Consider the following 17297-nt stretch of genomic DNA (forward strand, 5'->3'; position numbering starts at 1 on the left):
TATTTATTAAAAAGTAAAAATTTGTTTTATACAATTTTCAGGTGTGGATAAGAATGGCAATATGTTGAATTTCAAGATCTTATTCCTTAGTCAGCAGGTGCATAAAAATAAATCACTATCAACAAATTAGTCCAGTTTAGTAATTTATTTCAAAAGCAATTATTCCTGTTAATTTTGGTAAGCAATGGTATCTAATGAATATATCTGTTTGTCAGAAAGTTAGAATATTACAGGGCACCAATAACAATTTCTATTAGGAACATATTTCTGTTCCTGCATTATCCAACAGACACTAACCAAAACCCTCCACAAGGGGGCGCAATCTACCAAGGCACAATCCTGAAGAAGCTGGCTGTTCTCAGAGAGCAAATTTACGAAAAGTTGAGTGGAAGGGAAAATACCTCCAGAAGCAACAAAGATGATCACAGCCTGTTAAGAGTTTGAAGGAAATGTACATAAACTTCAGCTGAGGTCTGTGTGTGAGGCTCCACATGGACAAATCCAGGATATGAGATTCAAAATTACTACATTCCTTGTTTTTAAACTCCTCTTGGACCAAAGATGTCAGAATCATCTGCTCCACAGTGGCCCAGAATGACATTTCCACAGTCAATGACGACTTGGGGCTGCATTTCATCTGCTGGTGTTGGTCCACCATATGTTAACTAGTCCAAAGTTAGATTAGCCATCTAGAAGGATAAAGTACGTTGGCTTCCCTCTGCTGCCAAGTTGTGCAGAGATGCTGATTTCATTTTCCAGCAGGACTCGGCACCTGATCACACTGGTACCAAAAGTTGAAACAGCAGCTTTAATGATCATGTTACTGTGCTTAGGACTCTTGGTCTCAGAGTTTAACATTTAACTTCTGAGATGCACCTTTAAACAAGAGCAATGTTTCCTAACCCTGGTCCTCTAGACACAATGCCCTGTATGGTTTATGAGTTTCTCTGCTGATGAACTGATGCAGTAATTATCTGAAACAGCTGCATTGAAGCACAGAAACACCTAAAACATGCAGTTTACTGTGGCTTGAGGACAAGGGATGGGGTCATACTGATCATGCAGATTTCAAAATCAATGATTCAAAATCTATCTATCTATCTATCTAGATATATATGAAAAAAAACATTCCCTTCTCACCCTTCGTGGGTGGTCTCTTTCATCCTCTGAGCTCGGGTCCTCTACCAGAGGCCTGGGAGCTTGAGGGTTCTGCAGTATCTTGGCTGTGCCTAGAACTGCACATTTCTGGACTGAGATGTCTGATGTTGTTCCTGGGATCTGTTTGAGCCACTGCTCCAGTTTGGGGGTGACTGCCCCGAGGGCCCCGATGACCACAGGCACCACTGTGGTCTTCACCTTCCAGGCCTTCTCCAGTTCCTCTCTGAGGCCCTGGTATTTCTCCAGTTTCTCATGCTCCTTTTTCCTGATGTTGTGGTCACTTGGTATTGCTACATCCACCACAACGGCTTTCCTCTGCTCTTTATCCACCACCACAATGTCCGGTTGGTTCGCCATTACCATCTTGTCTGTCTGGATCTGGAAGTCCCACAGGATCTTAGCTCGGTCATTCTCCACCACCTTTGGGGGTGTTCCCCACTTTGACCTCGGGGCTTCCAGTCCATATTCTGCACAGATGTTCCTGTACACTATGCCCGCCACTTGGTTATGTCGTTCCATGTAAGCTTCCCCTGCCAGCATCTTGCACCCTGCTGTTATGTGCTGGACTGTCTCAGAAGCCTCTTTGCACAACCTACACCTTGGGTCTTGTCTGGTGTGGTAGATCTGAGCCTCTATTGCTCTGGTGTTTAGGGCCTGTTCCTGGGCGGCCAGGATGAGGGCCTCCGTGCTGTCCTTGAGTCCAGCTTTCTCCAGCCATTGGTAGGATTTCCTGATATCAGCCACTTCAGTTATTTGTCGGTGGTACATCCCATGTAGGGGCTTGTCCTCCCATGATGGTTCCTCCAGCACCTCGTCCTCTGTTCCCCATTGTCTGAGACATTCGTTGAGCACATCGTCCATTGAGGCTTTGTCCTTGATGTATTTATGGATCTTGGATGTTTCATCCTGGACAGTGGCTCTCACACTCACTAGTCCTCTGCCTCCTTCCTTACGGCTCGTGTACAGTCTCAGGGTGCTGGATTTGGGGTGGAACCCTCCATGCATGGTTAGTAGCTTCCGAGTCTTAACATCCGTGGCCTTTATCTCCTCCATTGGCCAGCTAATTATTCCTGCAGGGTATCTGATTACTGGCAAGGCATAGCTGTTTATTGCACGGATCTTGTTCTTGCCATTGAGCTGGCTTGTCAGGACTTGCCTTTTTCGTTGGAAGTATTTGGCTGTGGCTCCTTTCCTTGTGACCTCATCGAGGTTGCCATTTGCTTGTGGTATTCCCAGGTACTTGTAGCTGTCCTCAATATACACACACACACACACACACATACACACACACACACACACACACACACACACACACACACACACACACACACACACTTAACTTTCTGCCTCTGGATTCTCAGTCAGACCTGATTGATCCTGCTCCTCCTTCTGTAGTTTCTCTACAGGTTCAGTGTTATTTGACTGATTCTGCACAAGTTTATGTATTAACTTCATAGATGACATATCACCTTTCCCAGGGTTAAAAAGTGGGAACAGTTCACCTGTGAATTTTGCTGCCAGAGATCCAATCAGACATTTCTCTTCCACATTATAGAAGGAGAGCTCTCTGTTGTCAAAGTCCAAATACACACCGACTCTTTTTGGTTTTGACTGGAAATAAATGAATGTCTCTGGTTCAGTGTTAAACTGAAGAGTATCCTCCTCGTTGGGGCAAGAAGACAAGAACCAGAAACCATTTTTTGAGGATGGAGACAAATGTTCATCAAGAGGGATTTCATGTTTATCCGTAACTCCGATCCACCAGGACTTCTTGAGGTCTATATCTGTATTTGCTAATGAAACCTCCCAGTAGTGTCGTCCAGAAGAGAAACCAGGTGATCCTCTGACTGCAGTGAGACAGGTGACTCTGTCTCCATCTGGAAACTCATCATTGGCCTCTTTCAATCGAAAACCCCTGATTTTTATAAGTGGATTGCCTGCGTCCACCAGTTGAACATTCACTGTTAAAGATTGAAAATTATATTTTAATTAATATAATAATGAAGTAAAATGCAAAATAAAAATAATATTAAATAAATGTAAAATTACCATGATGCTTAGATGCTTCCAGTAGAGCTGCTGAGTGCCGTGTTGCTGGACAGAAAAGTAAGAAAAGAAAATATCTTAAAAATGTGATTTTGTATGATAAAGGTTTTGATTATATTAACATGAGCAGCTTCAAATACTGTATCCTACTTTTTGACAGAAGTGGTTCATTTTCTGAAGGAGGACACATAAATAAAGGATATTTTAGTTGTTTTATGCAGTGAACACAACAAGAGCTTCAAAATTATCTCTACCAGATTGAAGTTCATCAACAAGCTGTGATATTATTTTACTGGAAATCTGAACACATCACTGTAAAGACATGTAATAACTTTATGTTTCTATTGAACTCCTCTCATGTCTTCAAACATCTGGAGCAAATCTACAACACTAAGCATCCTTAAATGCTGAATTGACTGAAATAGAAAAAGAAGTACAAATGTATTATATCTTCTGTTTTACCTTCAGGAATGTTTGTGAGATTGGCCCCTGAAAGATAAAAGTAAAACTTTAGTAAATAATTCCAACCAATACCTCCATTGTAAATCCAGTATGACTTACTGTCATAACTGGTTTTTGTTTGAGGATGTTACACAGTGACTTATAAAACAAAGTCTGAATTATTGTTGTTAATTCAATTCTTACAATTTTAAATCAAAACAGACTTATTGCTGTAAACTGCTTTAGTCTCAAAATCCTAAATGAAACCACTTAGACCACATTTGTGGCTTATTTTTCTGTACAGTATGATGACAATGTTTATGGATTATATCTACAATCTTTTTTCATAATATTTTCAAACCTTCATTGTTTTTATCTATGTTATAATTGGATGACTTCTAAATGTCGTTGCAACAGTTTTTATTTAGGAACAGCAGCATAAAGGGCACTCAGTACAGATAAATCTCTTCAAATCTGATCAATATTTTCAAATATTTATTTTTTCAAAGATATTTTGAAACCATTTTAGTTCCCTTTCCAATGATTTGCTTGATGCCTTAATTTGTCATGTAAATTCCCTCAGAAAACACAATGAAGTTTGATTCTGTGATGTGATTAATTGTGAAAGTTTGGTATTAAAGCCATAAATTTAGGGTTTATGTTTTTGTTTGTTTGGTGTAATACCTGAAAATGACAGTGGGTGGCATTATATGTTTAAATGGCCTGACAGGTAAACTCTCTGCAGGTGTGATGTTTGCAGCGGAAACACAGTTTTTAACCGTCATCATCATTTTCACTGTTGTCTGATGTTGTTCATTGCTTTGCGGCAATTATGTGAATCATTTGGCTGTACTACGTCAACATTGGACGTGTGCAACGCTGAAAAGTCGCATTTTGTTAGAAAGCGCCAGATCAATAAATGCTCTACAATCATAAAATCACAGGTGTTGATTCATTGGATCCAGAAGATCCAATGAATCAACACCTGCCAGTCAGCAGAGCCCCAGAGGCTTGGGTTCATTTTGTTTTCCTTGATTAACAACAAGTCACTACAACGGATAAAAACCCTTTACAAGGGATTTGACACGTCCTTACTGTCTTATTTAAACATCCTTAGAAATGTAACAGTTGTGATAATCCCATGAGGTTTTTGCTCAGTTTTAACATGTACATTTTGTTACATTTGTACTTAAGTCTGAAAACAACAAAATAAAACTACATGATTGTCCCTTTAATGGAAAACCAATGATGTTTTGTGTCTGCATGATTTCTTTACCATCAGTTGTGTCATTTCCTGATTTGTGCTTGTTAGCTGAAATAAAAAACATATATAGGTTTGAAATTAATAGTCATTACTATGTCAGCATTTTTTAAATTTCAATTATGCATCCTCTCTGATTTGGATCAGACATTTACCTTTCTTCCTGAAGTACAGGAAGTACAAGGCTCCGAAAGCAACTAATACAACCAAAAGTATCCCAAAGGCCACCCATCCAGCTGAGGACGATCCTGACTCTGAATAAAAAGCAAATATTGTTCTAATAAACATACTTCTCATAAAAGACTAATAAAAGAAACTTGAGGGTGAAACCACAAACCTTCTTCTAATGAATTTTCCAGACGCATTCTGGTCTCCTTTGGTTCTTCATTGAAGAGCCCAACAGAGCAGGAGACCTCAGAAGAACTGGAGACCAGAACCCAACTATGGACTGAATAAAAACCAGCAGAGTTTTTGCTAAACATCACATTACCAGGTGTGAGAGCTGTTTTGCTGTCTGACCAGCTCAGCTCAGGCTTTGGATGCCAGCCGTCAGATTGGCAGCTCAGATTAACTTTGTTATCGTCTTTCATCACTGCTGACAGGAGAGGTTGGTGTCCAGTTTCTGGAATAAGAAGAAGATTAAGAAGAAGATGATCATTTGATGTGGACATCATTCTGTTTGGTTTTGTTCTCGTTCTGTTTCATGGTTCTCACCTGTCACACTCAGACTAATAGATGCACTGTCAGAATCATCAGAGCTGCTGACAAAGCATGTATATTTTCCTGTATCTTCAATTGTAGCTTTTTCCAGCTTCAGGCTGACATCACCTGCCTTTAATCCACCTGATGTTTCTTCCTTCAAGCCAAATGAGACTCGGCCAGCGAACGAAGCTTTCTGAGATGAATAGTCGAAAGCTCTTGCCTTATAAAGCAGGACTGGAGTACCAGACTGATCACTCCCTTGATACCAGAGTACCTCCATATCTTTTGCACTCTGAGAGGAAGTGAGCCAGCAGGGTAAGATGGCTGTATGACCTCGCTGGACTGAGACAGGAGACTTTACTGAAACCGTGAAAGTCTCTGAAACTGAAAAGAAAAGAAATCATAATTAGAGTCATCTTTTCATTTTGTTCTGGTATTAGATTAAGTATGTTAAGTGTTTCAAAGTAAAATGTTCCATTGATTTCAAGTCTGAAGTCTTTCAGTACACCAACTGCTTTATATTTAATCATTTTCCCAAACAATAAATAATGATAGTTGCACCTCAATGCATGGTAAACATTGGGAACTGATTTATTTGCTGTTTGAGCTGCATTTTTCTATACTGTTGATTCCAAAAGACCATGATTTTTTTCAGTAATTATTTTTATGTTATTATGTTTATAAAAACACACCACTTTATTATAAAGTTGTGATTCATTTATTTATTGACTATTTGTTATTTCATGGATGAAGGTTGAAATAATTCTTTATATGGGCAAGAAGAAAAAATAAATTTCTCTTAGGGTCCCCCTAGTGGCGTCTTTAGGTAACACTTCACTGGTAATTTTAGCTGCAGTTTAACGTGCAGAGCGACGTCAAAACCTCCAAAGCACCGTGGAAGATCAGTTAGCAAAACAATGTAGCAAAAAAGGACTTTATTCTTCAGGGGAAGAAAAAAAGAAAGAGTTAGAAGAGGGAAAAAAGCCAAGATAAAAGTATGTTTGTATTTCTCTTTGTAATATAATGTTTATTAAAATTATTTGTGGAGCTGCTCATTGAAAATTGGCTTGATGGTGACCTTGAAAGGCCCAGTTCAACAGCCAGACATTCATCATCATCATCATCATCATTGCCGTATCATTTATCCAGAGTCCAGATACATAAAAATGTCCCAAGTATTTAACTTCATTACATATGTTGCACATGTTGATTCATATACTAGCATCTTTGTATTTGTGTGAAACTGAATCTTAACTTTAAATGAGTTTATTCTCGTGGTTGGCCCTATATATTTCTGAGGGGTTTTTTTTTATTATTAAAAATGGCGTGCTTAATAAGGTTTGATAACAATTAAAGCTTCTCACTGATTCATATTGTCTAACAAAATGTTTTTACATCAGGCTACATGCCAACGGCATTAAAATATAAAGATGTTAAATAAGTGTAAGTAAATATTCTCTGAACTTTCTAAGTGTGCTCTAAATTTGTAAAAGCAATGAGTACTCAACAGTTTCTAAGTAATAACAAAAACTGAATGTCCTCAGGACGTTTCACATATTTGATGACGTCAAATCAACCCAGTACCGGTCCACATTGTCAAGTGAGAAAGACTCACCTAGCATAAATAACATTTTGAATTATTGCAATAAGAGAAATTAATTTAATCAAAGTGTGTGTGTGTATTCCATCTTAAGTCCAGTGGATTCTAGTTTTTTGTTTCTTTTATTAGATGATACATGCATATAGAATCAAATGTAAACAGCACTGTCAGAGATGTAAAAGGTAAAGTATTGCGTTTATGACAGATGTGCAAATAAACTAATTGTCTGACTGTTGATTGTCCACATTATTATCAGAACAATAGGGCCCCAAAACCCAATTTTGCTTAGGGCCCCATGGAGGCGTCGGTCAACCCTGATTAGGATCAGAATCAAGTTTCAGTGTACAAACAAGAAATTTGACTTTAGCCCTATAAATATGGCAAATAAATGAAGAAGTCATGCAGACATGGACTCTATAGGGAATACTGCGCTATAAATAATGATGTGGGGAGTTGGAACTTACTGGGAGCAGCACAGCCGGGTGAGGAAAGAAAACCCAGAAACCAAAAGTAAATCATCCGATTACCTGGGATAGAAAAAAATATAAATAAGAAACTGGACGAGCTATAAGAGGATTGTGTGTCAATCCTCTTTGTAAGAGAAAAACAAACAGGATTGACGACTCATGACATGATGAGATCAGAATTATAGAATGAAATCTAGGTCATATTTACCTGTTAAAGCAGCGATTGTAACTCTTGGTTTACCCATTGGGGCCCAGTGAATCAAAGGTGACATAAATATAGCCACTAAAAAACGGTGATGGTGTTTTAGACGCAATTCAAGTCCATTAGGGACTTGGACTCAGAAATAGACTGCTACTTTTACTTTCGATTACAGAACGCAAATATGTAACCAAACTTGTTAAGCCATCCATCTGTTTTCTTGAAGGTTTTTTTTTTGTCTCTAGTGATTTTTATCTGAAAGTAGCTTGACAGGTACTAGGGTAATGAGAGACGGGGAAGACATGCGGGAAATGTCACCAGGTCAGGAATCAAACCTGTGACTACCGCCACGAGAACTAAGGCCTCCATACGTGGGTTGTGCTTTGCCCCTACACCACCCATCCATCCATTTTCTAACACCCTTGTCCCCAGTGGGGTAAGGAAGGGCGCTGCTGCCTATCTTCAGCTAACGTTTCGGGCGAGAGGTGGGATTCACCCAGGACAGGTCGCCAGTCTGTCGCTGGGCAACACAGAGACAGACACGACAAGCAACCGTGCACACACACCTAGGGAGAATTTAGAGAAACCAATTAACCTAACAGTCATGTCTATAACTTATTAAGCCACTATTCATAAAAAAAGTGCCTTAAAGGAAATGGCGCTTGGAGCTTACAGCTTCTTTACTTTTCCAATAGCTTATTTAAAGGAAGGTTACAAATGATAACTTTCTGCTAAAGGTTATCATTTAATAAGTAAGCAAACTATCATCAGTTAATTGAGTCACAAATAAACAACAACAACAACAAAACACAAAAGGAAGCTCATATGTAAACCAGAAGTGTGATTTTATTATAAACAGCAGGTGAATGTCTGTGTTTGATGTATTTTTAGTTAAAATATGTTTCTCCTTCATTAGTGAAGTTACTACAGGCTGGTAGTCAGAAACTGTACTCAGACAAGAGCAGCTTTACTCCAAATTAAAATCACATGAAGAAAAAAAAATAGTGCTGTAAAACCATTGAAGTGCCTTTTTGTTCTGGAGAGTCTCTTGTAACCAAGCATTGGTTTCAAGGGCCTTTAGGGATTAGGGTGTTTTAAAGACTTTCATCCAGTCTTGTTTATTGGAGTGAACAATAGAAATATGAAGAAAAGTGACATATTCTCAATTTAAAAATGTACATTTAACAAACCAAAGCCTTGTTATAGTGTGAGAGGCAACCAAAACAACCTGGAACCTCCTGCTGGTGACCAACTTGGTCACACAATGCTGTCAAATGGCATCGCATTCTTAACATGCATGTAGATCTTTTACAAATGTGGCACCATTTCACAGGGAAATAATGGTTTTCCAAGAAGCATTTAAGAATTAAACAATAAAGAAATAGTCATCATGACATTTCCTTTGTTTTTGTGATAAACACTTTATTTTTTTCACATAAGGGGGCAGAACTCAACTACAAATGTCAACTCTGTTGCAAAATCTGCTCCAGTCAACAGAGGGCAGTGTTCCTCTACAAAGACTCTTCAACTACATATTTGAAGTTAATTTACAGGCTTAAGGCCAAAACATTTTTAATGTAAGAGCAGTATTTATTGTTCTGCTTTCCTTCATACTTCTGCACTTATTAAAAATATCCTGCTTGTTTGTGAATATGCTCAACTTATGCGTGTGCTCATGGCCTTCATTACAACTTCCCACAGGAACTCAGTTTTACAGACAAATGCTTCTCAAGAAACAAATGAAATGTTATTTAAAACAAAAAACAACAAAAACAAAAACTCAAATATGTTGAGTTTCAAGATTTTATTCCTTAGTCAGCAGCTGCATAAAAATAAATCAATATCAACAAATTAGTCTAGTTTAGTAATTTATTTCAAAAAGAATCAACTAAAGCAATTATTTCTGTTAATTTTCATAAGCAATGACATCTAACGAATACCTCTGTCAAAAAGAATAATACAGGGCACCAATGACACAATTTCTATTAGGAACATGTTTCTGTTGCAAGGACAATCAGGGTAGAATACAGATGTCCAACAGACACTACCTAAACCCTCCACAAGGGGGAGCAAGCTACCAAGGCACAATCCTGAAGAAGCTGGCTGTTCTCAGAGAGCAAATTAATGAACAGTTGAGTGGAAGGGAAAATACCTCCACAAGCAACAAAGATGATCACAGCCTGTTAAGAGTTTGAAGGAAATGTACATGAACTTCAGCTGAGGTCTGTGTGTGAGGCTCCACATGGACAAATCCAGGATATGAGATTCAAAATTATTACATTCCTTGTTTTTAAACTCCTCCTGGACCAAAGATGTCAGAATCATCTGCTCCACAGTGGCCCAGTGTCTTTTCATAAGTTAATTTCCCAGATTCTGGAGGAAGAATGACATTTCAGCAGTCAGTGACGACTTGGGCCTTGAGGGATCTAAGTTGGTTCAGATGCTAGAAAATAATTGACATAGCCCTTCAACACACCACAAATCAAAAACCAGCTTCAAAATTGTGGTGTTCAATTATTTAACATAGTGATTAAAAAAAGGTGAATGTTCTCAAATGTCTAGGATACTATGACAAGTAGAATTTGAATCTGGAGAAGAATTTGAACAAAAATGACCAACAAAACAGGATTTTTTAAAAATCACACAATGTGATCTTTCTTGTTTTTCTTCTTTTTTTTAAGGAGCAAAGCATCTAGTTCTCTGTGATCATCCAGTTGGATGGATGCACTGCAATCCAGTTGCAGATCGATCCACTGCAACTGGATGATCAATCCTCCTGCTCCTCCTTCTGTAGTTTCTCCACAGGTTAAGTGTTATTTGACTGATCCTGCACAGGTCTCTGTAATATCTCCATTTTTCCGAGGTCACCTTTTCCAGGGTTAAAAAGTGGGAACAGTTCACCTGTGAATTTTGCTGCCAGAGATCCAATCAGACATTTCTCTTCCACATTATAGAAGGAGAGCTCTCTGTTGTCAAAGTCCAAATACACACCGACTGTTTTTGGTTTTGACTTAATACGAATGAATGTCTCTGGTTCAGTGCTAAACTGAAGAGTATCCTCGTTGGGGCAAGAAGACAAGAACCAGAAACCATTTTTTGTGGTTGGAGGGAAACTTGCATCATGAGGGATTTCATGTTTATCTGTAACTCCGATCCACCAGGACTTCTTGAGGTCTACTTCTGCAATTTGTAAGCAAACCTCCCAGTAGTGTCGTCCAGAAGAGAAACCAGGTGATCCTCTGACTGCAGTGAGACAGGTGACTCTGTCTCCATCTGGATGCTCACGAATATCTTCTCTCAGGATAGAACCATTGATTTGTATTAGCTTATTTCCTGTGTCCACCAGTTGAATATTCTCTGTTAAAAATGGAAAATTAGATTATAATCAATACAATCACAAAGAAAAATGCTAAATAATAATATTAAATAAATGTAAAATTACCATAATATCCACTAGACTCCCAGGGTTCCAATGGAGCTGCTGACTCTGGACAGAAAAGCAAGAAGAAAAAACATCTTAGAAATTTGATTTTGCATTATAAAGGTTTTGTTTTGACTCTATAAACACAGGCAGCTTAAAATACTGGGTCCTACCTGTAGGCAGTAGTGGTTCATTCTCTAAGGGGAAAATGCAAAAATAAATGCATTTTTATTCATTTATGTCACGAATGTCAACAGAGCTTTAAAACCATCTACATTTTACAGAGACATTTATAGTTTGGAGGTGAGATTGTTGTAGGACTGAAAATCTGAACCCAACACCGTAAATATGTGTAATAAGTTCATGTTTTTAATGTGTTCATTTCAAGCCTTCAGTCATTTAGTGCAAATCAAAATAACTTGAAAGTCCTTAAATGTGCCTTGAGATGACATGCTGTGAATTGGCACTATATAAATAAATTCTGTTGAGCTGAAATTAATTAAACTGACTCACACAGAGAAAGAAGTATGAATGAATTATGTCTTCTTTCTTACCTTTGGAAATGCTCATTAGTTCAGCCCCTGAAAGATAAAAGTATAAACTTTAGGAATTGTAAATCCTGCATGACTTACTGTCGTAACTGTTTTTGTTAGAAGATGTTACACAGAGACTTCTAGGATGGTCTGATGGATGAAGAGGTTCATATTTTGATATCTAGATGGACGATTTGGACTTAATGTTGTAAAAGAAAATTTTCCTATTTATTTGTTTACTTTTTCTTAGAAAGTTAAATTAATTTGATTATTGAATTACCAGTTTCCTCATTACATTATGGAAAATTACTTTAGTCCCCGTACCAAAGCAGACTTACTGCTGTAAACTGGTTTTGTCTCAAAATCTTAAATGAAATCATGGAAGGTCACATTTAAACCACATTTATGGCAGCTAAGTCTGAACAGTACGATGAAAAGGCTGTGGACTATATCTACAATATTATTTCAAAATATTTTCAAACCTTCATTGCATTTATGTTCTAATTGGATGACTTTTAAGTTGCAATAGTTTTTATTTAGGAATAGCAGAGTAACCAGCACTCAATACAGATAAATCTCTTCAAATCTTATCGCTCTGTTCAAATATTTATTTCAAAGATATTTAGAAACCATGTTATCATTTTTAGTTCACTTTCCAATGATGTGCTTGTTTGCCTTGTTTGTCATGTAAATTTCCTTCAGAAAACAGTGAAGATCTGATGTGATTAACATGTGAAAGATGGATGAAAATACTTTTGCAAAGGATTTAACATGTCCTTACCGTCTTATTTAAACATCTTCAGTTTTAACACTTGTGCTAATCCCATGAGATTGTTGCTCGGTATTAAATCATACATTTTTGTAACAAATGTAAATTTTCTTACACTACAAAACAAAATTACATGATTGCGAAAAACAATGACATTTTGGGTCTGTTGTGTCTTATTTACCACCAGTTGTATCATCTCCAGATTTGGACTTGTTAGCTGAAATTAAAAAAAAAAAGATATGAAATTAGAACTCATCAAAATCTCTGTATGATTTAAATGTCAAATATCATGCTCTCTGACTTAGACCAAACATTTACCTTTCTTCCTGAAATACAGGAAGCACATGACTCCAAATGCAACTGATACAACTACCAGAGGTATGCCTAAGGCCACCCATCCAGCGCAGGGCATTTTTGCCTCTAAATAAGGAGCAAATATTGTTCTAAGAAACTTATTTCTCATAAAAGACTAATAAAAGAAACTTGACGGTAAAACCATGTACCATCTTCTAATGATGAAGGATTTTCCAGACGCATTCTGGTCTCTTTTGGTTCTTCATTGGAGAGCCCAACAGAGCAGGAGACCTCAAAGGGACTGGAGACCAGAACCCAACTATGGACTGAATAAAAACCAGCAGAGTTTGTGCTAAACGACACATCAGCAGGTGTGAGAGCTGTTTTGCTGTCTGACCAGCTCAGCTCAGGCTTTGGATGCCAGCCGTCAGATTGGCAGCTCATGTTAACTTTGTTATGGTCTCTCATCTCTGCTGACAGGAGAGGTTTGTGTCCAGTTTCTGGAATAAGAAGAAGATGATCATTTCATTGAGGATGTGGACATCATTCTGTTTGGTTTTGTTCTTGTTCTGTTTTATGGTTCTCACCTGTCACACTCAGACTAATAGATGCACTGTCATCATCATCAGAGCTGCTGACATAGCATGTATATTTTCCTACATCTTCAATTGTGACGTTTTCCAGCTTCAGGCTGACATCACCTGCCTTTAATCCACCTGATGTTTCTTCCTTTAAGCCGAATGAGACTCGGCCAGCGAACGAAGGTTTCTGGGATGAAAAGTCGAAAGCTCTTGCCTTATAAAGCAGGATTGGAGGATCATACTCATTACTCCCTTGATACCAGTGCACTTTCATATCTTCTGCACTCTGAGAGGAAGTGAGCCAGCAGGGTAAAATGGCTGTATGACCTCGCTGGACTGAGACAGGAGACTTTACTGAAACTGTGAAAGTCTCTGAAACTGAAAAGAAAATCAAAATCAGAGTCATCTTTTCATTTTTTGTGGTACTAGATTAAGTACATTAAGTGTTTCAAAGTAAAATGTTCCCTTGATTTCAAGTCTGTCTCAGGTTTTTCAGTAGACCACATGCTTTATGTTAAATTAATTTCCCAAACAATAAATAATGGTAGTTGTGGTTCATTGCAAGGTAAACATAAAAAAAGAAAACATCAAGATAATTTTTTTGTAAACCAGTAACATTTACAATGTGGTTGTAAATTGATATTTCTGCTGCTTCAACTCTATTTTTCTAAACTGCTGGTTCCAAAAGATTATGTTAGTTTTTTTTTTTAGTAATGATATTATATTAACAAAAACACACAATTTTATTATAACATTCTGATTCAATTATTTATTTACTATTTTTTATTTCATGAATGAATGTAGAAATCATTCACTACGGAGTAGTACGGTAATTCTTTACACAAGCAAGAAGAAAAAAATAATTTCTCTTAGGGTCCCCCTAGTGGCCTCTTTAGGTAACAGTTCACTGGTAATATTAGCTTCAGTGCAAAGTGCAGAGCGTCAAAACCTCCAGAGCACCGTGAAAGATCAGTTAACAAAACAATGTCGCAAAAAATGGACTTATTCTTCAGGAGAAGAAAAAAAGAAAGAGTTAGAAAAAAAGCCAAGAAAAAAGTATGTTTGTATTTCTCTTTGTAATATAATGTTTATTCAAATATTTGTGGAGCTGCTCATTGAAAATTGGCTTGATGGTGACCTTGAAAGGCCCAGTTCAACAGCCAAACATTAATCATCATCATCATATTAGATAAAACAAAGATAATAAAAATACAATAAAAATAAACAAGGCACAATATTGTTCACAGAGTCACAAATAAATGGTGACGCCACTGGTGCCTCAATCTTGAGGTAACCTCACATACGGTTGCCACATAAAGTTTCTGTACTCTGCTTTTCTTTATTGTCGCCACAGATGGGCAGTGTATAGCGGAGTACAAACGTTTTTAAGAGCTATCTTTACAGAGAATGAACACAAACCAAATTTTCTCATCAGCCTATTAGCTTGTGCATAAAGAACGAATGGCATTTATGAAATGTCCCAAGTATTTAACTTCATTACACATGTTGCACATGTTGAATCATATGCTAGCATCTGTCAAGAATTAAGTTGTAGATGTTGAGAATGGGTTGAAGAGCAAAACTGAGTTTAATGATCATGTAGAAAATAACTGAAACCAAGAAGCACAGGTGAACGGTGATACGACTACAAACTCTGTTCAACATAGGAATGACTAAAACAGTAGACAAGGATCCCACAGGGAGCAGAGGACACATTTGAGGTTAAATAAAATCAGGGGGAGGCTGGGGGAGGTAGCCAAAACAAGAAACTGGAAAACACATATAAAACTCAAATCATCACAGCATCTTTGTACTGAGTTTTAACTTTGAATGGGTTGATTCCTGTGGTTGGCCCTATATATTTCTGACTTTATTATTATTATTAGTAGTAGTAGTAGTAGTAGTATTCAAAATAGCGTGTTTGATAAGGTTTGATAACAAAAATTAAAACTTCACACTGATTGATATTCTCTAGCTAAATGTTTCAGGCTACATGGCAACTGCATTAAAATATAGAGATGAGCGACTCTAAGCGGTAGTTGGTGATATGTTGTTTACTGCTGAGCATCATCATTTATGTGGCTAAAATAAACAATATTTTACATCAATGTATAAGTTATGTGAAATTAGTTTGAGCGAACAAACAAAGAATTTGACTTTAGTCCTATAAATGCTCCATAAAAATGTTAAGATCTGGTGATCTAACAAGGGTTTATCAGGAAAAGTCAGTTTAACGGATAAATGAAGACGTCATGCAGACATGGACTCTTAGGGGAATACTGCGCTATAAATAATGATGTCGGGAGTCGGAACTTACCTGGAGCAGCGCAGCAGGGTGAGGAAAGAAAACCCAGAAACCATAAGTAAATCATCCAATTACCTGGGATAGAAAAATATATAAATAAGAAACTGTACGAGCTATAACAGGATTGTGTGTCAATCCTGTTTGTGGTAGAAATACAAACAGGATTGACAACAGATGACATGATGAGATCAGCTTTACGGAATGAAATCTAGGTCATATTTACCTGTGAAAGCAGCGATTGTAACTCTCGGTTTACCCATTGGGTTCCAGTGAATAAAACGTGACATAAATGTAGCCACTAAAGAACGGTGATGATTCCTCCTGGGTTTTAGACGTGATTCAAGTCCAGGAGGGACGAACTGATACCTGCTCGCTTCTGTGGCTTAGTTATAACTAAACAAGGCGTGACATAGACATGAAGAGAGACTGCTACGTTTAGTTTTGATTTAGGTGCAAAGGTGTGGCCAAACTTGTTAATTCACTATTCATAAAAAGTCTCTTAAAGAAAATGTGGCTTGGATGCCTATAACTGAAAAAGTTTCAGTAAGGTTTACAACTTCATTACTTTTCCATAGCTTATTTAAAAGAAGGTTATGAATGATAAATCAGTGATTCTTGAGAACAGGGACAAAACAGGTCCTATGGATAAAGCACAAAATTTGAACAAAATATATACAAAAAATAATTTTTTTCAAATATCTAACTAAACTAACCTGGGTCATGTGAGCACAGCAATGTATATTTTCCTGGGGTTTGCTGAATATTTTTATTTTATTTTAAACAGTAGGTGGACAGTGTCTGTAAAATCCCTTGTCCAGGAGCAGAACTCAATACATTATAATAGTTTAAAACAATTAAAGTAATACTAAGATAATATATTTAAGTATACATAAGTATATGTATTCATATAAATAAGTATCAATATATTGAATTAAAAATTATGTTTATATATTTTCCAACTCCATTGAAATTTTTCCGTAGTTTTTGTCAACACTGTCAGAAATGAAAAGAATGTAAAAAAAAAAATCAGGCATTATTATTATTACCAGAACTTCTGAGGACCCCATGACGTTGTCTTTTCTCTTCCTTTGGTAAGAGAGCTAGTTAGCTCTGGTTAGCTTAAGTTATTCTTTGGTTTTTTCTTCTTTTTATTCCCAAGTTGCTCGTCACAACCATGATGTGTCAACACCTGACAATTTTCAAAACTTTGATGAAATTTTGTGAAATAAAAGCTTAATTTTGGTAAAATGTAAGGATTTCATGGACCGAATGAGCTACAATATGGCCTCCTTCAGAATAACATCATATAAATTGAAGTAGTTTGGCTTTTTCAACTCCGTCAGATGTCAACTCCATCAGTTTTTGTGACTCTTTCAGGTCAAATCTCACTTAAATGTGCAATTAATTCATTTTAATGTATTTTACATAAATTGCATTACATCACATGTATCAAGTTTTTCATTTTACTCACTAGTTTGTCACCACCTTCAGTTCTATCAACTCCGTCAGATTTAAATAAT

The 17297-nt window shown here is 37.1% G+C and overlaps 1 protein-coding gene across 4 annotated transcripts; it reads right to left on the reverse strand.

The window, feature by feature from the left end:
• Positions 1–130: 130 nt before the first annotated feature.
• On the reverse strand, positions 131–16199 carry LOC106912679 (butyrophilin subfamily 3 member A3-like). Of its 4 annotated transcripts, none has more exons than XM_088015471.1 (10): positions 16001–16184; positions 7673–7735; positions 5621–5992; positions 5244–5528; positions 5062–5160; positions 4922–4957; positions 3667–3693; positions 3355–3378; positions 3208–3252; positions 131–3119 (listed from the first exon to the last, which is right to left on the reverse strand). In XM_088015471.1, exons 1-10 carry the CDS (start codon positions 16062–16064, stop codon positions 2494–2496), a joined length of 1641 nt encoding a protein of 546 aa, XP_087871597.1. In that variant the 5' UTR covers positions 16065–16184; the 3' UTR covers positions 131–2493. The 4 variants fall into 4 exon arrangements, with proteins under 4 accessions (XP_087871597.1, XP_087871596.1, XP_087871598.1 ...); XM_088015470.1 differs by lacking the exon at positions 16001–16184 and adding an exon at positions 7884–8295; XM_088015473.1 differs by lacking the exons at positions 131–3119; positions 3208–3252; positions 3355–3378; ... (4 more) ...; positions 5621–5992; positions 7673–7735 and adding exons at positions 9664–11231; positions 11317–11361; positions 11469–11492; ... (4 more) ...; positions 13479–13850; positions 15790–15852 and having other exon boundaries at positions 16001–16199.
• Positions 16200–17297: the final 1098 nt, after the last annotated feature.

This window comes from Poecilia mexicana, unplaced genomic scaffold (assembly GCF_051168715.1).
Source record: "Poecilia mexicana isolate PSO_F unplaced genomic scaffold, ASM5116871v1 scaffold_18, whole genome shotgun sequence".
NCBI lineage: Eukaryota > Metazoa > Chordata > Actinopteri > Cyprinodontiformes > Poeciliidae > Poecilia > Poecilia mexicana.

Coding starts and splice junctions, on each gene's coding strand:
- LOC106912679 (XM_088015471.1), bottom strand. CDS start 16,064: ATGTCACGTTTTATTCACTGGAACCCAATGGGTAAACCGAGAGTTACA. Junction 3,694..4,921: donor AGGAAATGACACAACTGATG/GTAAAGAAATCA, acceptor TTTATCTTTCAG/GGGCCAATCTCACAAACATT. Junction 3,253..3,354: donor TGAACCACTTCTGTCAAAAA/GTAGGATACAGT, acceptor TTTTCTGTCCAG/CAACACGGCACTCAGCAGCT.